General features: G+C 44.1%; 1 protein-coding gene across 3 annotated transcripts in view; it reads right to left on the reverse strand.

The window, feature by feature from the left end:
* The window catches only part of LOC124775910 (ankyrin repeat and fibronectin type-III domain-containing protein 1), a 703384-nt gene that overhangs the window by 421805 nt on the left and 257074 nt on the right, over positions 1-24505 (reverse strand). The window contains exon 2 of one of the 3 annotated variants that reach the window (XM_047250750.1): positions 4515-4608. The exons of 1 other annotated variant lie outside the window; for it this stretch is intronic. In XM_047250750.1, coding sequence (XP_047106706.1) covers positions 4515-4527 — 13 coding nt within the window. In that variant the 5' untranslated portion in view covers positions 4528-4608. Of the gene's footprint in view, positions 1-4514; positions 4612-24505 lie in introns of those variants that run through there. One more of the 3 variants, XM_047250747.1, reaches the window with a different exon arrangement.

The following is a 24505-nucleotide window of genomic DNA, read 5'->3' on the forward strand; positions in this document are numbered from 1 at the left end:
TTTGAGTTGCTATCAAGTGCTCGAGTGAACGGTTTGAATTCACGAAACCCAGGGATAAAGGGCACTGTATGGCGTTATCGTTTATTTTGAGAGATGCATATGTTGCCTGACGATGGCATAGTGGAATTCCGGAACTCTTTGTCGTCAAAGTCAAATAACATCTTATTTACACGGCTGTTGGAGAATTTCATTAATATTGACAAGTACTGTTGTAACTGGCCCTTGATAGCCTGGATACTGGTCCTAGGACGGAGTTGGCGTCTGAGCTGGTCTCATACCTACTCCATTGGGGACAGATCTGAGGATCTTGCTGGCCACGGAAGTTGCTCGACATCGCGCAGACAGTTCACAGAGATATGTTACTTTTGTAGACAAGCGACAAGCGTTGACCTGTTGAAAAATAGCACTACGATGCTGTCACTTATGAGGTAACACATGAGCACGCAGGATGTCCGTGATGAATCATCGTACCGTCAGGGTTCCCGCAAATGCACCAGCCGTGATCTGAAGTCACATCCGATGGCTTACCACACCAACTACATAGAGACAGCGCGACGCGCCGTACTGGCCTTGACGGGGGAGTATACTGTACTACTACTAGTCACTGCCTTTCCTGTCCCACTCGCAAGAAGAGCGAAGGAAAAACGACTGTCTGTCCGCCTCCATATGATCCCTAATTTCTCGAATCTTATCTTCGTGGTCCTCAAGTGCAGTGTATGTTGGCGGCAATAGAATCGTTCGGTAGCCAGCTTCAAATGCATGTTCCCTAAATTTTCTCGAAAACATTCCTCCAGGGATTCCATTTGAGTTCTCGAAGCATCTCCGTAGCACTTAACTTGTTGTTCGGACCTACCGGTAACGAATCTAGCAGCCCGTCTCTGAACTGCTTCGATGTTATCCTTCATTCCGACTTTGGTACGGATCCCAAACGCTCGAGCGGTACTCAAGAATAGATCGCACCGGTGGCCTATATGCGGTCTCTTTTACCGGTGAACCACTCTTTCCAAAAAGTTCTCCCAATAAACCAAAGCCAAAAGCAGTTATTACATGCTCGTTCCATTTCGTATCGCTTTGCAACGTTACCCCCAGATATTTCAACGACTAGACTACGACAAGCACGACACTAGTAATACCGTAACCGAACATTACAGGTTTGTTCTTCCTACTCATCCACATTAACTTACATTCTTCCACATTTAGAGCTAGCTGTCATTCATCACACCAACTAGAAATATTGCCTAAGTCGTTTTGTATGCTCCTACAGTCAGACGACAACATGCACCACAGCATCATCAAGAAACAACCGCAGATTGATGCCCACCCTGTTCACCAAATCATTTATGTATACAGAGAACAACAGCAGTCCTATCACACTTCACTGGGGCATTCCTGACAATATCCTTGTTTCTGATGACCCTTTGCTGTGGAGGACAACATACTGGGTTCTGTTATTTAAGAAGTTTTCGAGCCACTCACATATCTCTGAACTTATTCCATATGCTCGTAACTTCATTAACAGCCTGAAATGGGGCACCATGTCGAATGGCTTACGGGAATCTAGTAATATGTCATCTACCTGTTGCCCTTCATCCATAGTTCGCAGTATACCAGGTGAGGAAAGGGCAAGCTGAATTTTGCACTAGCAATGCTTTCTAAAACCATGCTGATTCGTGGACATAAACTTCTCAGTCTCAAGAAAGTTCGAAACCTTCGAACTGAGAATAGGTTCAAGGATTCTTGAGCGAACCGACGTTAGGGATACTGGTCTGCAATTGAACCGGTCCGTTCTTTTACCCGTCTTAGATAATGGAGTCCCCTGCGCTTTTTTCCAGTCGATTGGGACTTAGTGCTGGGTGAGAGATTTAAGACAAATGCAAGCTACGTAAGGGGCCAATGCCGCAGAGTAGTCTTTATAAAACCGAATTGGGGTTCCATCCGAACCGAGTGATCTATTTGCTTTCAAATCTTTCAGTTTCTCTACGCCAGGGATGCCTTTTGCCATGTCGTCCATACAGAAATTTGTTCGACGGTCGAATTACGGTATGTTTGTACGATTCTACTGTGTGAATGATTTGTGGACGTGAAATTTAAAACTTCACCATGGCACCAGGAGTAATATAATGATATCCATTATTTCCAGGTCTAACTACACTACCGGCCATTAAAATTGCTCCACCAAGAAGAAATGCAGATGATAAACGGGTATTCATTGGACAAATATATTATGCTAGAACTGACATGTGATTACATTTTCACGCAATTTGGGTGCATAGATCCTGAGAAATCAGTACCCAGAACAACCACCTCTGGCCGTAATAACGGCCTTGCTACGCCTGGGCATTGAGTCAAACAGAACTTGGATGGCGTGTACAGGTACAGCTCCCCATGCATCTTCAACTCGATACCACAGTTCATCAAGAGTAGTGACTGGCGTATTGTGACGAGCCAGTTGCTCGGCCACCATTGACCAGACGTTTTCAATTGGTGAGAGATCTGGAGAATGTGCTGACCAGGGCAGCAGGCGAACATTTTCTGTATCCAGAAAGGCCCGCACAGGACCTGCAACATGCGGCCTGCAACATGCGGTCGTGCATTATCGTGCTGAAATGTAGAGTTTCGCAGTGCTCGAATGAAGGGTAGAGCCACGGGTCGTAACACATCTGAAATGTAACGTGCACTGTTCAAAGTGCCGTCAGTGAGAACAAGAGGTGACTGAGACGTGTAACCGATGGCACCCCATGCCGTCACGCCGGGTGATACGCCAGCATGGCGATGACGAATACACGCTTCCAATGTGCGTTCACCGCGATGTCGCCAAACACGGATGCGACCATTACGATGCTGTAAACAGAACCTGGATTCACCCGAAAAAGTGACGTTTTGCCATTCGTGCACCCAGGTTTGTCGTTGAGTACACCATCGCAGGCGCTCCTGTCTGTGATATAGCTTCAAGGGCAACCGCAGCCATGGTCTGCGAACTGATAGTCCATGCTTCTGCAAACGTCGTCGAACTGTTCGTGGAGATGGTTGTTGTCTTGCAAACGTCCCCATCTGTTGACTCAGGGACCGAGACGAGGCTGCACGATCCGTTACAGCCATGCGGATAAGATGCCTGTCATCTCGACTGCTAGTGATACGAGGCCGTTGGGATCCAGCAGGGCGTTCCGTATTACCCCCCTGAACCCTCCGATTCCATATTCTGCTAACAGACATTGGATCTCGACCAATGTGAGCGGCAATGTCGCGATACAGTAAACCGCAATCGCGATAGGCTACAATCCGACCTTTATCAAAGTCGGAAATGTGATGGTATGCAATCCTCCTCCTTACACGAGGCATCACAACAACGTTTCACCAGGCAACGCCAGTCAACTGCTGTTTGTGTATAAGAAATCGGTTGGAAACTTTCCTCATGTCGGCACGTTGTAGGTGTCGCCACCGGTGCCAATCTTGTGTGAATGCTCTGTAAAGCTAATCATTTGCATATCACAGCATCTTCTTGCTGTCGGTTAAATTTCGCGTCTGCAGCACGTCATCTTCGTGGTGTAGCAATTTTAATGGCTAGTAGTGTGTAAACAATACATGATTAAAAATTCAGTTCACGATTATAGTTATCTCAGTGCGTCTGCAGAGCATCCGAAGATGGGACCTGAGCTCACAGCCATACTCGCCGACAACAGTCGTCCAGGGCAGTGCAGAACCGCGATGTATTACTGAACACAGTACGACGCCATTCATCAACAGTTCTTGCCGGTCACGGCTCCACTAGAAACGCAGCGGCTTGTGTTGTGTGTGGGATAGTAATTCTGTAGTATGGCTGTTGCTAGTCTTTGACCAATGGTGTGATGTGACACCATTACTTGTTGTCGGATTGCGGGTGTGAGGGTGGAGGAGGGGGGGGGGGGAGGATGTGCGTTGTTATTGTCAGACTTGATCGGCCGAAACCTTGGGACGAGTATGCCAGAACTTCACGTTCCCATGCAGTCCAACAACGGGCCACTATGACTTCCGAACGGCTCACAAATCTACATACGTGCACAATTCAACCAGCTGGCCAAATGAGAACCACAGTAAGACCCGCTTCAGACTCTTGTTAGTTGCTGGCAACGCTGCCTCGTAGGAGTATGTGGCATCTCCGTGTTCTTCACAGCAATCCCTCAACATCTGACTTCTTCACAACATTCATATACCCTACCAGATACGGTAACAACGCTTAACATGAACAGCATTCATACACTCCAGTTGCCGAGCTACCTTTCACAAAGCTTTGCTGCCCTACAGTCATTTACACACTCAGCCACACTGTGTACGTATAAGGTGTTGGAATGGTTTCCGATCATGTCTTCTGTGTGCTTCACTGTTTGTGACAGGCAGTGTATATGCCCCTATAAAGCTGCTACATATATAATATATTTTTTACTGATCATCTGGGAGATACACATGACAGAAAATAACATGAAAGCATTTTTCATATATTGTTATACCAGTTTAAAAAAAATGAAATGAGTACTCACATAATATCAACATAATGATTGCTCAAAAGGAAAGTTCCTTAACGTCAGATACATGAAGAGAAGGTAAGTCTCCATCACATTGAACCCGCTGGACCTAAGGAGAGGCATCACAATAAATAAAACTCAACAAAATAAAAAAAATTAAAATTGAAACAATAAAAATATTTCGAGACAGATCTAAAAAATGCAGCTGTTATCTGTTGGCACATGGATATTCAGTATAGCAAATCACAGTAAAAACTTTCGTGTAACAACGTAAAACCGGCTTTTTTTTCTTTATTTGGGGGGGGGGGGGGGGCGGGCTGGCAGCAGCGAAATGTGGTGCTCTGCAGCATACAGAAAAGTTAAAAAACGTATTGAGAATATAAACAAACAAGAAAAACAGGTGATAAAACGGTGACATTGTAAAAAACTGTAAAATGGGGAAAGTTGTGGAATTCAAAATATAGAAACACTGTGGTGACGAAACGGATGAAGATACACAAGAAGGAAACAGGCACAATTAAAAAACACGGCGACAGTCTGGTTTCTGTTTCCACGAGACTAAAAACACAACTAGCGACGGTATGGTGGCTGTTCGCAACACTGACAGGGGACGCGCTACACTGAACACTCACTTATAACAGCACTATACAGGTGACATGGCGGGGATGGGGGGGGGGGGGGACCTGGACCTAAGAGGGAGAGAAAGGGGGGAGGAGAGAAAAGAAAAAAAGAGGGAACCAATGGAGGGAGGGGACATAGAAAAGCAGGGGGGGGGGTGGACGCGAGAAGGAATGGGAAAGGCAGGCAGGGGAGGGGAGAGCAAAAAAAGAACTTGGGGGAGAGAAGGGAGACAGCAGCGAGAGGGTAGGTGGGAAAAAACAGGATGGAAGAGGGGGGGGGGAAGAGGGAGCCCGGGGAAAGGACAGAGGGAGGTAGGGGAAGGTGAGGATCAGAGTGGATAGGAGGGATAAATGGAGGGAGAGAGGGCATCACCTGGGAGGGGGACTCGACGGAAGCCACCTTGGGAAAGGAGATGGAGGGTGTAGAGATGGAGGGTAGGGGGGGACACAACAGTGAAGGCACGGCAGGGGGCAGGGGCTGGAGAGGAGAGGAGCAACCAGAGGATGGGGGGGATCAAGGTAGTGGGAGGTGTAGAGTATGCAGATATGTTCAAGGAAAAGGAGCAGATGGGGGAAAGGAATGAGGTTGTAGAGGATCTGCATAGGGGATGGGAGGCATATACGTAGGTGAGGTGGAGTGCATCGTGCTTGAGGATCTGGAGGGACTTATAGAATTTGGGGGGGGGGGAGAGATATCCAGGTGGGACTGGCATAACAGAGGATGGGATGGATTAAGGATTTGTAGGTGTGGAGGATGGTAGAGGGTTTCAACCCCCATGTTCAGCCAGAGAGGACTTTGAGGTGGTTGTGGGCTTTGGATTGGATAGAGCGGAGATGAGGGATCCAGGTGAGGCGATGGTCAATGGTGAGGCCAAGGTAGGTGATGGTGGGGAAGAGGCAGACAGGACGGGCCCAAATGGTAGGGGAGAAACCAAGGAGCCGGAAGGAGTGAGTGGTACGACCTGGGTATTGGAAGGATTGATTTTCTGGAGCCACTGGTTACACCATGCAGCAAAAAGGTCAAGGTGATTCTGGAGAAGGCGTTGGGACCGCCGTAGGGTAGGAGCGAGAGCAAGGAAGGTGTCATCGGCGGTGGTGTACTGGAGGGGAGGTTGAGGCATATCTGCCGTGTACAGGAGGTAGAAGAGAGGGGAGAGGACAGAGCCCTAGGGCACACCTGCGGAGGGGTAGAAGATGCGGGAATCGGCATTATGGATGGTAACGTAGGATGGGCGGCGGGAGTAAAACCGGCTGGTTCCATATTCATATTCAATGCAGAAGTCAGCCAAGTAAGGGAGAGAGGAGGCTTTAGACGCTGACAGGAGCCTCAGATGATGTCTACACGGGTCAGACGAAGACAATGTTCCTTGTAACACCGGCTTCACAATTGGCGTGGAATGCCAACGTGACAGATATGAGCAGTTTCACAAATGTCAGAGAGTTATATGCAGTTGATTGTTGTCTCGTGGAGCCCATACTACAACGCCACCTGGGAGAAAAGAGTTATTACGGGTTGCTAGAAGGATGTCTCAAATTCAGTTTGCTCATGAGAGTATGTTCATTAAGAAGTATAAGCGAATGAAAAACAGCACTTGTAAATAGTACCTTTTTTCCTTTTCTTGTTCCTTGGTTCCGCATCGGCGCAGGGCTGACAATGCTATTTCCTGATTCTGTACGGTTAGTTTAAGAGGTGGCCGATTGCCCGTCCTGTCGCCATTTTTGCCAGTTACTCGATGCGGCCTTCCAAGTCTGGAACAACTATTTTTTTTACCTATTTTAAACCACCACACAACTAGAAAACTTCAGTGAAGACTACGGTGTCGGAATCAATGCACGTAATTAAAAAAATAGTTTACAATTAAAGTGACCACGATTATCGGTAGGAATTGATTCGCTAATTTCTAAAACGTAGGACTTAGATCGTTATTCCAATATTTCGGGTGTACTGTATAAGAGCCATTTCGTGATTTGTTGCAGTGATAAACATTTATACGTCTTTTTTCTTGTTTTTCAGGTGCAGCAATGTCCTTGCTTGCAATGCTTCGGAAAAAAAGTTCGAGAGGAAAGGAAGCCGTTGGGCGTGAGAGTTGTAATTACAGCAAGAAAACAGCAGGAAGTAACGAATTATCAGCTGGAGGCTGACTATTTTGTTTTGTACCAGCGCTCTTACCTACAAGCCATGCCGGTCGCCGTGGAAGCCCAGCTTACCTTGGAAGCTGCTCAGTTCTCGCAGTGCTGCTTTCTAAAATGCTCTTTGACAACATGTAGATGGATGTGGACGAACAGGTGATGACAGGACGACAATATGCTTCAAGAATACCACCAACAGCCCCCATTTAGTACTACTAGTAGCGAAATTTGGACAGAGCGTTTATCAGTTGCGTAGATGGTTTGTGACAATGAAAACCCTGATTGACAGGGTTTGGTTACAACATTTACATTCATAAACCAGAGCAGTGGCGAACTGTTAACAGTAAGTCCATTTTACGCGTGTATGCCACTAATTAATATAATGTACAGGAAAGTAAAATGAGGTAAAGAGTTACTGGTAAAGAATTAGTACATAAATAATTACACTTATAAAATAAGGACAGAATAACAATAAACGACTCCAGCAAACAGCCACTAATGTATGGTGCAAAATAATTCTAAAAGTCCAGAATAAAATCCTTTTATTTGCGTCTGTGATCACATTATATAACAGCTAGTCTAAGGACCAATTAACTTTGTGATCATAGACGGAAATAAAAGGATTTTATTATACACTTTCTGCATCACTGTTCTATTCGCGGCTATGTCGCAGCTTGTGAAAATAAAGCACAGAGACAAACAGTCCTCATTATCTACGAAGTCAAAATCAATCGAGAAAAAGGACTTCCTGTTGACACGAATATGAGAAGCCGGTTTGCAATTTATCTTTAGAATTATGTTATGAACAGAATTTTTGTCCAGGATTGTCCATGACTGTAGCTTATAAGTCACAGATGTCTTTACTGTTCAAACCACATCTTCAGTCATAAGTACATATTTTCCTGTTCGAGTCCCACGTTTTTCGGAGATAGAACGTTGTTTCCAATGAATACATTAACATTTTGGGATGTTCCATGTATTTCCTTTTCTCACTAAGCAATAAATGAGGAACACAGTTGTTAGTTTTACAAGAAAAGCGTGTCAAAGAAAATTAACGAATACATACAGGATGTTTATGGTTACTTTCAAAAGATTATCTTCTACACTAGTGAAAAACTTCCGATTCACATTTACGCGTCAAGAAATTCAACATGTTAATGATTGTGCTGCCTTGTCAAAATAACACCATTGAACTTATTAGGTTTCAATGCAGAAGAAAACGATGAAGTAAAATAAAATTACTCACAGAAGTGGAGGTTGAATACTATTATTTTTGTACCTTTGTTTTCTAAGTCATAGTGTACGAGAGTCACAAGACGTAATCTGCTTAACGAATTTACTCAATAAAAATTAGCAATTTTAATGAGAACGGTTGTCAAAATTTTTGTTTACAATTTCTTGAACGCTCCTTGCACTTACGTCTATCAGCTAGGTTTTGACTTCACATAAATCTGTGACGAAGCTTTCCTTGCTTTCGTAGCAACTTTCTAACATGACTACAGATCCACGCTAGGTCTTTCTCGTCCCTCATAACCTCACTCCGCACATATTGGTACAAAGCGTATAGTATAGAGTGTATTGTACAATACTTTTGAATTTTATCGATTTGTGCTCTACACCTTCGTCCTCAACACTGAATATTTGATGTCGACTAATGAGGTACTACGCGTCTTGTATCCTGTCAGTCTGGCGAAGCAAAAGTATCTTCCTGCCTTTCTTAATTTTCCTTATAACAGACGCAACCATGGCTGTCACACAGTTTAATGATCACTGACTCCATCCTATACGTTAGCTGACCTTAAATGTTCGTGTCTGTTTAACTGTCGAAGCTCTAAGAAGTTTCCCTCACGAAGCAGTTTCTCTACCTGCTCGAAATAATTTTCAGAACAGATACAACAGTCTCGTACGATGCCCTGTGTCTAATGAGACTTTCAATTTCTTGACTCTCCCATTCTGCAGATGACAAATACAAGTCTCTCTCTATTTCAGTGGCTTGATCCGGAAACTTGCCATCGACATTCTTCAGCTTTTCTCCGAAATGCTCAGCCACTACAAGTCCAGACGCAGATCGTCTAAAGAACCATCAGATAACTATTTTTGACCCACCTCTTATAGTCAGCTTCACATAATTACGATAGTGGAATGTTCTCGATGATTAACGTACAGATGTAATGGACCGGTTGACGTTATAATCTGAAAGTACGGCTGGCTCGCTTGCGATGTCCACAAGAATTTTCGTATGTGCGAAGTGCTGAAATTATCGTTCTGAACAGTTTGCACATCGGCTTAAGCCAAATTCATGAACGATAAATCAAGAGATAATCTTTAGACCTGCTATCGGCCTGGGACCTGCGCATGGCAATAGAGGAACAAATCCGCTGCTCAATATGACGCCAACGCTTGATTGAATTATTTGTCCGCTACATTCGCAAAATATTGTGAAATGTATTGCAATACTGACGTAAAAACAAAAATATAGAACAAGAAAATATAGTTTCTAAAAGATTATGCATCCATTTGCGATGGAAGTCATAAAAAGGAAACGTTGTTGTTGTGGTCATCATTCCAGTCCGAAGATTGGTTTGACGGAGCTCTCGATGTTGATTTATCCTGTACAAGCCTTTTCATTTCCGAATAACTACTGCAACCCACATCCTTCTGAATCTGCTTACTGCATTCATCTCCTGGCCTGGCTTTACAATTTTTGCCCCACACACTTCCCGCCAGTACTAAATTGGTGATCCCTTGATGTGTCATAATGTGTCTTATCAACGGATCCCTTCTTTTTGCCAAGTTCTGCCACAAATTTCATTTCTTCCCTCTTCTATTCAATACGTTCTCATTAGTTACATGATCTACCCATCCAATCTTCACCTTCCTTTTGTAGCACTACTACATTTCAAAAACATCTGTTCTCTTCTTGTCTGAACGGTTTATCATGCACGTTTCACTTTCTTACAAAGTTACACTCCAGACAAGTGCCTTCAGAAAATATTTTCTAACACTTAAATCTATATTCGATGTTAACAAATTTCTCTTAATCACAAATGCTTTTCTTGCCATTACCAGTATACATTTTATATCTTCTCTACTTTAGCCAGCATCAGTTACTTTACTGGCCAATTACTAAAACTCATCTGTTACTTTTAATGTCTCGTTTCGTAATGTGATCCCCTCAGCATCACCTGATTTAATTCGACTACATTCCATTATCCTTTTTTATGTTCATATTATATCCTCAAGGCGCTGTCCATTCCTTTCATCTTCTCTTTCAAGTTCTTTGCTATCTCTGACAGAAATACCATGTGACAGACAAATCTCAGAGATTTTATTTTTTACCCCTGAACTTTTATTCTATTTCAAATTCTTCTTTGGTTTCCTTTTCCTGCTTGCTAAATGTACAGACCGAATAAGACTGGGGATAAGGTTCAACCCTGTCTCAATCCTTTTTCAATTACTCTTCCCTTTCATGTCCCTCGACTCTTCTAACCGCCATTTAGTTTCTGTACAAGTTGTAAAAAGCCTTTCATGCCCTGTACTTTACACCTGATGAACATCAACAAAAGCAAAACGAGGATAATGGAATGTAGTCGAATTAAGTCGGGTGATGCTGAGGGAATTAGATTAGGAAATGAGACACTTAAAGTAGTAAAGAAGTTTTGCTATTGGGGGAGCAAAATAACTGATGATGGTCGAAGTAGAGAGGATATAAAATGGTTCAAATGGCTCTGAGCATTATGGGACTCAACTGCTGAGGTCATTAGTCCCCTAGGACTTAGAACTAGTTAAACCTAACTAACCTAAGGACATCACAAACATCCATGCCCGAGGCAGGATTCGAACCTGCGACCGTAGCGGTCTTGCGGTTCCAGACTGCAGCGCCTTCAACCGCACGGCCACTTCGGCCGGCTGGATATAAAATGTAGACTGGCAATGGCAAGGAAAGCGTTTCTGAAGAAGAGAAATTTGTGAACATAGAGTATTGATTTAACTGTTAGGAAGTCGTTTCTGAAAGTATTTGTATGGAGTGTAGCCATGTATGGAAGTGAAGCGTGGACGATAAATAGTTTGGACAAGAAGAGAATAGAAGCTTTCGAAATGTGGTGCTACAGAAGAATGCTGAAGATTAGATGGTTAGAACACATAACTAATGATGAAGTATTGAATTCAATTGGGGAGAAGAGAAGTTTGTGGCACAACTTGACAAGAAGAAGGGACCGGTTGGTAGGACATGTTCTGAGGCATCAAGGGTTCACAAATTTAGTATTGGAGGGCAGCGTGGAAGGTAAAAATCGTAGAGGGAGACGAAGAGATGAATACACTAAGCAGATTCAGAAGGATGTAGGCTGCAGTAGGTACTGGGAGATGAAGAAGCTTGCACAGGATAGAGTAGCATGGAGAGCTGCATCAAAGCAGTCTCAGGACTGAAGACCACAACAACAAAACTCAGTCAGACTTGTCGTAAGCTTCCTCTAAGTCAACAAATGGTATCAACGTAGGTTTGCCCTTCTTTAGCCAATTTTTTGAAAAGAAATCGTAGGGTCGGTATAGCCTTGCGTGTTTCCTGAATTATTGAAAATGAAAAAAAAATATTCACATTCGTCAAGCCATTGTACAGTGCACGCAAAAGGGTACATCGTACTGATATTAGCGACTTTCTGCGCTATTCCATTCGCATATGGAGCAAGGGCATAAGACGTATATGCCTCAGTATGCACCGTAATTTCTCTTACACTCATGAGTACTACGCGATGTATTGTATACGGTGGTGGCACCAGAACTGTTACACAGTCTTCCTCGAATATCGTTTCTCTCAGTGTTTAGCGTAAGGACGATGCTTTCCTCCCGAAGATTTCCCCTTAAAGCGGGGATTTGAGTATCCTTTCACACCCTCTGTAGCGATCCGTTACGACCCTGGCAGCGCAACTCTCAATTCCTGTTAGCACGTCTACTTGATAAATGTCCCAAACGTTGCAGCAGTACTCTAGGATCGGTCGCAGCAGCGCCTCTTTCTTTACTGATGCACCCCAATTTCCTACACACAAAAATGTTAAATTCGCCTTTCCTGCAGCTTTTGGCGTGGTTATGTAAGGTGCAGCGCTCCTCTGCAAATAATGATAATACAAGCCTACGTTCATAAATTTAGCGAACGTTAAATTCAGTTATTACGCAAGAGAGGGAAGTGTCTTTGTACTATTCAGTCCTTTTACAGTTTCTTTGTTCGTTTTATCATTACAAGTAGCGCAGGACCATGACGCAACGTTTCTTGTAACAAGGCGCAATGCAAGGCGGTTTCAGGTGACGTAAGTCCATGACGTAGCAGGATCCAGAATGGTCTTGCGCGGAACGACAATTCTGCCGAGACGCACTGAGAACAAAATGAGAGCGAACAACCCTCTGGGGTGTTACCTGTGACGCTTCCTTACTCTTGTTTTTTGCATAATATCAAACAAAAATAAATACCGACCGAAAAATCCTGCAGAGTACGACAATACGTTTGTAGTGAGAAAAAGTGAAATACGTCTCTTGAATATAGCATTACATTAATTTTAAGGGGCAAGACGCCGCCACCCGTTGCCTACCAATTCTTTTGACTGTATTATGCTAGAACGAAGCTATCTCATGGGCAACCGTTCACTGTTAGTAGAGCAGGTGGGTGGGACTGAAACGGAGCGATGGTCAGGTGTGACGTTCAAAGCGGCACTCTAACTTGCATGTACATACGCATGTGCTTCTCCTCACATTTAGTTAGCAACAGAGTTAAATTAGTTCCCTTTGAGATATTGCAAACTGATTCGCATGTGGAGCGTTCATTCCATTTCATATCGCTTCTTAATATAACACAAACATAACTGTCGTAAATCTGAAGGTCTGAACGCCACGCCGCTTTACTAGGTATGGTCCTATTGAAGGTGGTATGTCCTCTTCCTCCAACCTTTGAACTAACTTTGCGTCGAAGTTTCCCGCGGCAGCATCGTTATACAAAATCTTCTCGGTGGTGAGACCGCGCCAGATCGGAGTTAATACTCGAGCTTTCGAAGATCTGCCTGTCTTCTTTGTCAGGAGACGACTGTGCCGGGAGGGAGGTCTACTTCCTTCATAGTGACGTTCGAGCTTGTCATTGGTCAGGCGCCGTCGCTAGGAATTCTAACTTCTATCGACGATGACGTCACCTGGAGAGGGCGAGGCCAACGAGTTAGACAACCCGTGGTGCGTACGTCACAGCACGTGACACCGTAGATCTTAAGCCTAGTTTACACGACGACATTGGGTTCCACCACTCGTTGCGCGGAATGAGCTGCACGCAGATGGTTTCATATTTGACTTTAGACATGGCGAAACCAGTATACACTTCAGTTTCGTCGTTTTGTGGGTTCCTGAGTCCTGTCTGAAATGAAAGTTTTGGCAGGTGCACGTCGCACGAGTTGTGATAGAGTTAAAGCTTGTTGGTGAAATCACTGCATAAGAAAAAAAAGAAACGTATTTAGATTCGTTACTGGATAAAGAAAAGACGTCAGCTCGGCTGCTCAGCATCCTTGCTGAAATAATTTATAATGGAAGACTCAAGAAGTTCTTTTAACTATCGTAGAATGTCACCAGAACAGTTCACGTTTCTGCGAAATAGAGTTAATTATGCGATAAGGAATAAAGGTACTGTAATACATGAAGCACTGTCTCCAGAACAGAAATTACATATAAATTGTGTGCATTACAATCGAGAACACTGGGCATGCTATAAGATGCAATTTTAGTTGGTGATGACGCTTTTTCATTAACACCAATAATTATTAACACTAACAGCAGTAATTATTCGAAGCAGGCCGCATTAAGACGAGAATGGTTTGCAACTACTTTCTTGAAGATAGATCTGTACAGTGGCAATATTTCAAAATTCAAACATACGTGAATTGGACGTTTTAAGTATATAAATATTGAGTAAAGAATGCAGCTTCTTCATTTGTGTAGCGTTCCCTCCAGTCAACAATACTCCTTAAAAAAAATAGTCGTCGATCTGGAACGATGGGATTTTTCTCTTAAAGACGAGAGTATTTCCACAGCTAGACTTACATTTGCTTGTATTTTTCCTAATTTAGTTGTGTACGTGCTCCTAATTCAATAAATTTTGCCCTGTAGCTCAGATACTGTCAAACTATCTATCTTCTGATCGCACGTGAGCACCAATATGTTGCTTATTTTTGTAATCAGCATCACTGAAACCCCACAAACACCTATGCAAAGCATAGATATCCAAAAAGCGAACATTATTCTCCGTTCCACACTTCATATTTCAGTTTGTATACACTTTACGAACACACATAACCTCTTTGTCACGCAACTAGTGTCGCCAAAGTTCGAACACGCCGAAAGAGTTTAGTTTCACCGACGAGTTGCGCAAGCGCGCGGCGCGCATGCGCAATGGCCGGTAGCGCAGTTGCCTTCAACCTAGTGTCGTCGTGTAAACTAGGCTTTACGAGTCCCAGCAGCCGTTTCCGCCGCGAGTGAGTAACTATTTCAGACGAGTTTCATCATTCTTGACTGTGCGTTAAAAAACATTCGAGCTCACGAAAGCTCAAGGAAAAGATACCATTAGTGGGTGCCATTTTCCGCAGCTGTATTCAGTACCTCCCCATTACCCGATCTGCACAACTTACCTTCAGCGCTGTTCCGCAGCACAACATTTGAAAAATTTCTGTCCTCTTCTTGTCTGAAGTGAATATCGTCCACGTTTCACTTCCGTACAAAGCTGCACTCCAGACAAATACTTTCAGACAAGTCTTCCTAACACCTAAGTTTGTATTAGATGCAAAGAAATTCCTCCTCTTCGGCAATGCTTTCTGTGCTACAACTATTCTGCATTTTGTATCCTCTCTACTTCATCCATTATCAGTTAGTTTGCTGCCCAGATGGCAAATCTCATTTACTACTTTCAGTGTCTCATTCACAATCCCATTCCTTCGGCATCATCTGTATCGAGATGCCAGTATAACAGCAGTCTTAAGATGCAAGCGACTAAACGGCGGGCTGGACATCTGGCTCGGATGGAATACGACAGGTGGCCACGGAAGCTGCTGGTTTTCATCGCCACAGGTAGGAGACTCCTTCAAGGCCAAGGAAGAGGTGGATGGATGGCCTCCTTGAAGACCTGCAGCAGTTAGCGGCAGGTTTGGACGGGTGGTGGATGGCAGCGATGGATAGAAAACAGTGGAGAAGGAAACTTGTAGTAGCGCGCCGTCCTTTGGGCCCGATCGTGTAAAAGAAATGGACATGGAACATAGACTACTGTGTGTGTGTGAATGTTATGAATGTTTTTCGATATCGAACAATTCCTCTAAAGAAATCAATTCGCATTCACAAGCATCGATTTGGTGATCGATTCGTTCACTTAACCCAGAAGTCTAAATGGCGGTATTCAGGTTTCGGTATCGTACCTAGCTTTCGATATTTTACTGCTTAAAAAAAAAAAAGGGTGACAGGCCAGATACTGTTTACGACATACATAAATGTTTTTAGTTCCCTAAGACTGATCACATGCTGTGATGCTGTGAGGATCCTATATCCTCGCACGTCGACATATTTGCCTTCTTGGTGACATTCAGTCATAGATTTTGCTTTTGCTTAGCGTGAGCGCTTGTGTTAAACGCAGTGACTGCGGTATTAGGCAAGCAGTGAAGTTCAGGTGATGTGCTTGCCGGCATTCTTCGGACATACTTGCTAATTTGATTTCAGTATAATTATTCGCGTCGCGTTCTTATTGCTTTTAAGGTTTCAGAGTGAAATGACCAGTTATGTGTCGTGACATGCGAAATATTGCTAAAACCGAGTGTATTTAAAAGCTTTTCACTTTCAGCATTTGCCGGCCGTTGTGGCCAAGCAGTTCAAGACGCTTCAGTCCGGAACTGCGTGACTGCTACGGTCACAGGTTCGGATCCTGCCTCGGGCATGGATGTGTGCGATGTCCTTAGGTTAATTTGGTTTAATTAGTTCTAAGTTCTAGGGGACTGATGACCTCAGATGTTCTGTTTGGGAGTGGAACAGGGAGAGAAGATGCTAGTTGTGGTACGAGGTACCCTCCGCCACGCACCGTATGGTGGATTGCGGGGTATGTACGTAGATGTAGATATGAAGTCTCATAGTGCTCAGAGCCACTAAACTTTCAACATTTTGTTGACAGGGGACCAGCAGCTGTGTTAAAATTCATAAAGTATTTATTAACGATTCTGGCAATAGCTGCAGTACGTACGTTGGGCGACTAGTTTCAAACCTTACAGGTTCATTTTGAAGCCTGGCCTACTGAGGCTGCACTGTCAGTACCTGATTTTGATAACGAACGTCAAAATGGCAACACTTGCTTTGTAAAATGTTTGCAGAATGAATAACACAATCCATACGTGCCTCTTAGCAATTCAAAAAGGTCAAAAACAAGGAAATACACGATAATACTCGTCCAACACCATATGTTTCTCTTTAGACTACCTGGCCAAAGTGCTAACGCAAAGATAAACTTGAATGGGAGAGAAAAATTGGATCTTTGACGGCGCATTCAAGTTTACCGTTTAAATCTTTGTCCGTACCTCGTGGTCTAGTGTTTAGCGTCGGTGTCTCTAGATCGCGGGGTCCCGCATTCGATTCCCGCCCAGGGCGGAGATATTTTTCTCTTGGAGACTGAGTGTTTGTGTTCTCCTAATCATTTCATATCGTCTTCATCATATATATGCATAAGTCACCGAAGAGGCGTCAAATATAAAGACTTGCGCTAGGCGGCAGAAACAATTTCATTTCAACCATCATTTCCTCTCATTGAATATCTGAACAGTGAGACATAATAAACCAGTTAACGAGCAGAACCGTGGGTAGGCTCACGACTGTTGCACGTGTCTCCCTGTCTGGGATGGGGAGACTCCTGCGTCTTTGCACGGTAAATCAGAGATATGCGCGACTTTACACCATTGGATGCGCACCCTTGCCTCTTCGTGCAACGGCCACATGCACCAACTGCATACGGAAAGTTGCACGGTTACAAACGCACCTTTATCCTGTCTTATGCTGTAGCCAAGCAGTGAGTAGCCCGCTAAACATTTTAGACGCCTCTGGTTCTCTTGACCGATGTCCAAGTAACCGAGTCCAGTACATTACAGTAATTTCCCTATTCTCTGAACCAGCATTCATTATACTGTTCACACGATGTGTCTAAAACTACGTTAAACGCAGCAGTCGTGTGGTTTATGATACGGCACGTCAAACATGTCAGACTATGTTGAGACACAAAGCAAGAAACATATTATTTCCTCCAGTGGAGCATGATAGGGAGATGGTGTGACTCTGACATACTACGACCCTGCACCTCGCACTATTAACTGGCTTGCGGATTACAGAAAGGTCATGCAGCGTAAAAGTAACCCAATGAACAGCAGGATGTCTGTAAATAAAAATTATTATCGCTTTTTACATGCAATGCAAGCATATTTGCACTCGCTCTGACACTAGGTTTCAGAGCAGAAGACATTGATCCACACGCCAGAGTATACATTAAATCATTTCTACGAAACGACAGCAATCCGACAAAATTCAGTAACACTGCTGGAGAATAAATCATTTTCTTCGTTAGTTTGATATATGGAAGACGACAGGTGGCTCTGTCGGGAGGAAAGGTAGGTTTGATTTATCTGTTATACCGGAGCGCCACGCTGTGCAGGCTGGAGACCGGGGATTCCCCCGGCAGCTCACGTGCGCGGCGAGACACCGGCCGTAAATCGCGAGACGAGAAAGCGGCCCGGCCGGCTCTTGATGCGGGGGTGGAGAGGCGGTGTGGGGGCGGAAGAGAGCAGGGGGGGGGGGCGGGGAAGAGGAGGAGGGGGGGGGCGGCAGAAACTGGGCCGCCGCCAGACGTGGATGCGGATAGCGCCGCAGCGGCAATTAGTCGGCCCGGACACGACCTGCCGCGGGGCACGAGCGTGCGACCGCAGATAAGAAGTCGCCGTGAGGCACGGCCGCCCACTAACGGGACCCAACGAGACCGCCGACTAAAGCACTGGGCGGCTCTCCGTCGTCGCGGACAAAACACCGCACTTTATGACTCGATGTTCTAACACTTGTAACCAGAGCACGCTAGAAAGCAGCACTCCCACCCGCGCTGCTGTAACTATTACTACACCTATCTTTGTTCTACTGTGTTGTGAATACAGGGTGGCGCACGAAATGTGTTACCAATTGTTTATTTCACAATTTACGACGCACATTAGATATCCCGCTGGGATCTCTACTGCAGTACCAGCAGAGCTTGGAAAAACAAATGAGTTACGACATGACGTGTAATTCACGATACTGCCGCTAGGAGACTAGCAAGCAGTAGAGTTGGGCAACACGATTCTTTTTCCCGATTCGATTCCTACGATTCAATCTCACATTGCGAATCGATTCCTACGATTCGTTCACGATTCATTCTAGTCTGCGATGGCACGATTCTTACGGAATGCAAAAAGTTCTACATCTTACTCATAGATGGCAGGACATGTCTGAAATTGTCAATGGAGTTAGAATCGAACTGTGTCATGATAAGATATGCCAGAAGTAGTTTATTTATGAGTAAACATGCATATGACGTTACAAGTGTGTTTCTCGATTTATACGTGTAATGCCTTAATTGATGAAAGGTCACGTTTGATTTGATTGCATCTATTGTTTTATTTCAGTATGCCAGGAAAGAGGAGTCGATTTGTGCGAAAGTTGGTGCAAAATTACGTGGTATGCCAGTTTGGTTGTATGACTTGATCGTATCTAACTACATACGTCTGTTTTATAGTAACAAAATCTAGCAGTGAGGCAGACGTGGTTTGGTTCATATCATCCTATGTTTTTCCGTGCTAAGATGTCTTCCCAAGTCCACATCACCTTTGTAATTCTTAACGCAGCTGACAGCCCTCCCACACAGCAAATTTAGCTTAACTTTCGATTCTTCTAAATACAAAGCATAGGTATTTTGCTTTTAATTTGTCTGTGAACTTGCCGCTGCCACTACTGTTTACGTGAGAAGACGACATACATCTAAACAGTAGGATTCAATCGTATACAGCGACATTATATCACTAAAATTTAATATGAATCTGAACACGATAACATTCAAAAACTCGAACTTGAAATTACTAATTAAAAAGCTTTTGTTTAAAGATAAACTTAAAAATCAAAATCCGTATCTAAATATAAAATTTTATGCAAACTGTTAAAGCCGTTACCAAGAAACAGGAAATTCGCGTTTTTATTTAAAAAATTCTTTTGTGTAAAATCGCGTGCTGTCACATAAAGACAGATAAACATAAAAACCAAAACCTTAAGTACATTCAATACGTACTAACAAAGTTTTACGAGATGGCGTTATAAAAACATGTGAAATAGCGTTTTTATAATATAAAATTGCGTTTTTACGAATGGAACTATGTAGGTGAACTCAAAAAGCAAAAACCAGTCTAAATACAAAATTTCATCCAAATCGTTAGGGCCATTTTCGAGAGACGCGCAATATAATACATAATCGTGTGTATAGAAGGTGTGTGTGTTTTGCATTGCATCTGCAACAAATACGAGGTACCTATTTATTCATCATAGTGGATTTCTTGATTTTAATCGTCTGTCTTGGAAGCTGTGTACTCGCTGTATATCGTTTCTGTCATCGCTAGTTCGTGTATTACTCGCGCATACTAAGGTGACGTCGGCGCGGTGGCTGATGGTAGCGATAGTAAATGGGAAATGCCTTTACGCTCGTTCCCGTCAGCCACCACCAAGTGTCAGCTTGGTTTTCACGAGTAATATTATGGCCCAAGTGTCATCTTGGTTTTCACGGGTAATATTACGGCCCACGGACTTCGTTTGTTCGTTCCGAGCTTCCTTTGTTCACACGCATTCTCCACTTGACTGCCATCTAGCAGTCGTAATCATTCGGCACGACTCGGCATGATTCGGAAGTTGCCTTCGAAAAATAGCGTACTAAGAATCGATGAATCGTTGGAACTTGCAATCGTCACGACTCGCAAACACGCAATCGTTCTTACGATTCTTTTGAACGACGATTCGTCCGTATCACGATTCGATTCTTACGATTCTTTATTTAGAGTCGGTCAAATGAACGACTCATTCACGAATCGCCACAACTCTAGTAAGCAGCAATGGCTGACAATGGAAGACTGACGACACAGCAACAATCGGCAATTGTGTTACTTTTTCATGAAACGAAAAGCCTTGTTGTGACTCAGAGGCGTTTTCGACAACAGTTTAACACACGATGGGTCCCTTGCAAGACCATCCACAGGTTGTACGATAAATGTGTACAGGAAGGAACAGTATTGGAAGCGAAGCGACCTCGGTCTTAGCCTGTTTGTTCGCCGGAGAATATTGAAGCGGTACGAGTTGCTGTACAGAGAAGTCCCGGGAAATCCTGTAGAAAGGCAGCAGTGCAACTGGGAATATCCAGACGCTCCGTTCAACGCATTCTTAAAAGTGACCTCCATATGTACCCATACAAGATGACCTGTGCACAGAAGCTCACTGAAGAACGCAAGCAGCAGAGACTACTGTTTGCTCAGTGGGCGGAGGATAGGGAAGAAACTCTCACCAACGTTTGGTTTTCAGACGAGGCGCATTTTCATTTAGACGGTGTGGTTAACAAACAAAATGTACGCTTTTGGGCCACTGAAAACCCACAAGTGCTTCATGAACGACAACATTATGCTCCGAGAATTACAGCGTGGGCAGCAATTTCCAGGCACGGACTTATTGGACCCTTTTTCTTTGAAGAAACTGCGAAGAGTGAGCGTTATTTGAGCATGCTTCGCAATAGCTATGCAAGATGGAGCAAGGCCACATACTGCAAACACTGTGTTGGAGTTTTTACGCGAGCATTTCGACATGCGGATCATTTCATTCAGGTTTCCAGGTCGCTTCAATGACGGACAAAATTGGCCCCTCAATAGTCCAGACCTCAATCCATGTGATTTTTTTCTTTGGGGGTACCTAAAGGAAAAAATGTTCCCGAAACGTCCACGTGACTTAACGGAGTTCAGAAGACTTATTCCTCAAGCTTGCAGTGAAATTGCGGAAAACATGTGCCGTAGGGTAATCACTAACTTCGGTGTTCGTTTGAAGGAAGTTAGGAAACGAAATGGTAGACATATTGAGCATGTGCTGAGTTAGAACAAATGTCCATGGACGGCTCTTCATTGTAGTATATGTTCCTTTCAGATTGTATTGACAATAAAGTATATATTCAAAAACAAAATGGTGGCACATTTCGTGCGCCACCCTGTAGATCTTTTGTGTTGCGAATAGATCTTATTTAACATCGATTGCTGATTAGTTCAGTTGACACTCCCCGTAGCGGTGGTGCTCTTCTAGAACTGTTGACTGAATGTTTACTGAAAAGTATCACTCCAGTTGCCGATTACGCTGTAGTTTTCTTCATGCAAACGTTTTCGACTCAACTGTAAGTTAACGTGGCTGTCGGGAACAGAAGTACCGCGTGGTTATAATTAAAGTGCAGCTATTCACGGTGGTCCAGTATGGGCAAGGATACTTGGTAGATGTGCTAAAGGGTTACTGCATAACCGATTTACACTGGCAAAAAAATTAGTTCCAATCATAACCACCAGGCACAAATCTAGCGCTGTACACTGTTTGCAACCAGAACGGGCGTGAACTGTATGGCTATCGAGAAGAGAGCCCGTGCATTGTTAGTGAAACTATTTTATGTGAACGACAGTAATTACAGCCGACAGAAAGATCTAAGGAGAGGCGCGACGCCAACAAAAGGTTTAAAGAAGATAATAATGAAGTTCGAAAACACGAATGAGCTTGGTCTTCCCGGTGGAAGTTACACTGCTGGCCACCGTAAATGCAACACCAAGAAAGACAAGAGGTAGCACAACAAAATATATTTTGTAGATAACATGTTGACCAAGTATCAAATGATTACGTTTACAGACGTCTGTGACATGTGGTTCCTGCCAGAATCAGTAGCCAGAGTAGCCGCCATTGTTGGAGATCACCGAGTCAAAGAGAAGTTGGATGTGTTCCTGGGGTACAGCAGCCCAAGCAGCTTCCACACGTTGCCAAAGATCATCTGGTGTGGCAGCTGGGGATGTAATCTGGGTCACTCGTTGAGCAACCATGGACCACATGTTTTCTATCGGCGAAAGATCCGGAGAGCGAGCCGGCCAGGGAAGCAATTCAATCTGGTTATTGACGAAGAACCTTTGGACAATGCGTGCCACGTGTGGTCGCGCATTATCCTGTTGAAATATGGCTGTGGCCGAGCCCTGAAGGTAAGGAAGAACAACTGGCTCCAGCACCTCGGATATGTAGCGCCGGCTATTTAAAGTACCGGCAATGCGTACTAGAGGCGTGCGAGAGTAATGTCCAATACCGCCCCATACCATAATACCCAGTGCAAGACCAGTGTGGCGGTGCATAATGCAGCTGTCCAGCATCCTCTCTCCACGGTGTCTCCACACTCGAATCCGACCATCGTGGTGCTGCAGACAGAAGCGTGCCTCGTCAGTAAAGACAACGTCATTCCATTCTGCCGTCCACATCCGTCTGTCATCACACCATTGGCGACGGAGACGTCTGTGGTTCTGCGTCAATGGTAGACGAAGCAATGGACGTCTTGTGGACAGACCACTCTGCTGTAAACGGCGTCGAATGGTACGCGCAGACACTGGATGATGCGTTACAGACGCAATGTGCTGTGCTATGGTTCGGGATGTCACTGAGCGATTCGTCACTGCCATGCGCACAATTTGCCTATCAGCACGTGCAGTGGTGCACCGAGGTGAATGCGATCGACCACGTCGGTCCGTCGTACCCTCCTGCATCCAACGGTCACATATCCGCATTACAGTTGTTTGGTTTCGTCCAACACGACTAGCGATTTCTCTGTATGATAATCCACAATCTCGGTAAGCCACTATCCTTCCTCTGTCGAACTCGGATACTTGATCAAACGATGTTCGCTGTTGTCTACGAGGCATAACTGATCGTCTTGTGAAACAACCACAAGGTAAACACACGTGCCGAACGTACACTCGTCGAAATCGCCAAGCCTTAAATGGCGCTATGAGGTGGCGCCACAGGCGCGCGTGATGTGCGTCTGCGCTGAAATTCTAATCAGTTGCATATCTCATCGCTGCAAACGCATGGTGTAAATTTCGCTTGATTCGGATGCTTCCTTCAGGGTGTTGCATTTACGGTGGCCAGCAGTGTGTTTACAAGGTTGCTGTTGCTGTAACTAACCATACAGTACGTCCCCCAGGTAATGCTAGTGCCCTTGCAGAGTCACGAGAATTGAGCATCTCACGGTCAACATTATGGAAAGTTTTGTGGGCTATTTTTCACTGGCACCCGTACAAATGTACACGGCGCAGCAACTGAAGCTTTACGATGGGCAGCAATGTTCTGAATTTGCCCTTCGGTTTCTGGCGCGAATCGAAGTTGATGGCATGTGACTGGGCAATATTCTATGGAGCAACGAGGCACATTTTATTTATTTATTTAACCTGATCAGATTAGGGCCATCAGGCCCTCTCTTACATCGGACCAGTGTTCCACACATGCAGCATTTCACACATCAGAGTTACATCGTGAACATAGTTTAAATCAGAAAATTAGCTTACTCTAGTGACAATATGAATAAAGAGTAGTGACTAAGTCCTAATAAAGTAAATGCGGAAGTATTTTTACAACAGGTGCTATACATACAGATTATGATAAAAGCAATAATAATAACAGTAAAACAAAAAATCAAATAATAATGATAAACATGACTAAGACCTAATAAAGTAAATGCTGGCAGTATTTTTACATCAGGTGCTATACATACAGATTATGGTGAAAGCAATAATAATAACAGTAAAAAAAATCAAATAATAATGACAAACATGAGAAAGATTGGCGATAGTAATGAAGGTTTGTGCAGATGTACATTAATATCTTGGTGTGTAAAGTAGATGATTACTAGCATAGCGAGTTTTGGGTAAGGGAGATTTAAGGAGGGGGAAAGAGGGAAGTAATGAGGTGAAGTGCACTCATGTACAGAGGAAGGCATTACTGTTGCTTAAGTAGATACGTCATTAACTGTTTTTTGAAGCCGGTCATGTTTTTAAGTTCTCTAACATAACGTGGAGGTTATTCCAGAGTCGGGTTCCCGCTACTGTAAAGGACTTGGAGAAGGTGACTGAGCGACGCAGTGGAACGGAGAGGATTTTATTATAA

Source organism: Schistocerca piceifrons, chromosome 2 (genome assembly GCF_021461385.2).
Source record: "Schistocerca piceifrons isolate TAMUIC-IGC-003096 chromosome 2, iqSchPice1.1, whole genome shotgun sequence".
In the NCBI taxonomy this organism is placed as follows: domain Eukaryota; kingdom Metazoa; phylum Arthropoda; class Insecta; order Orthoptera; family Acrididae; genus Schistocerca; species Schistocerca piceifrons.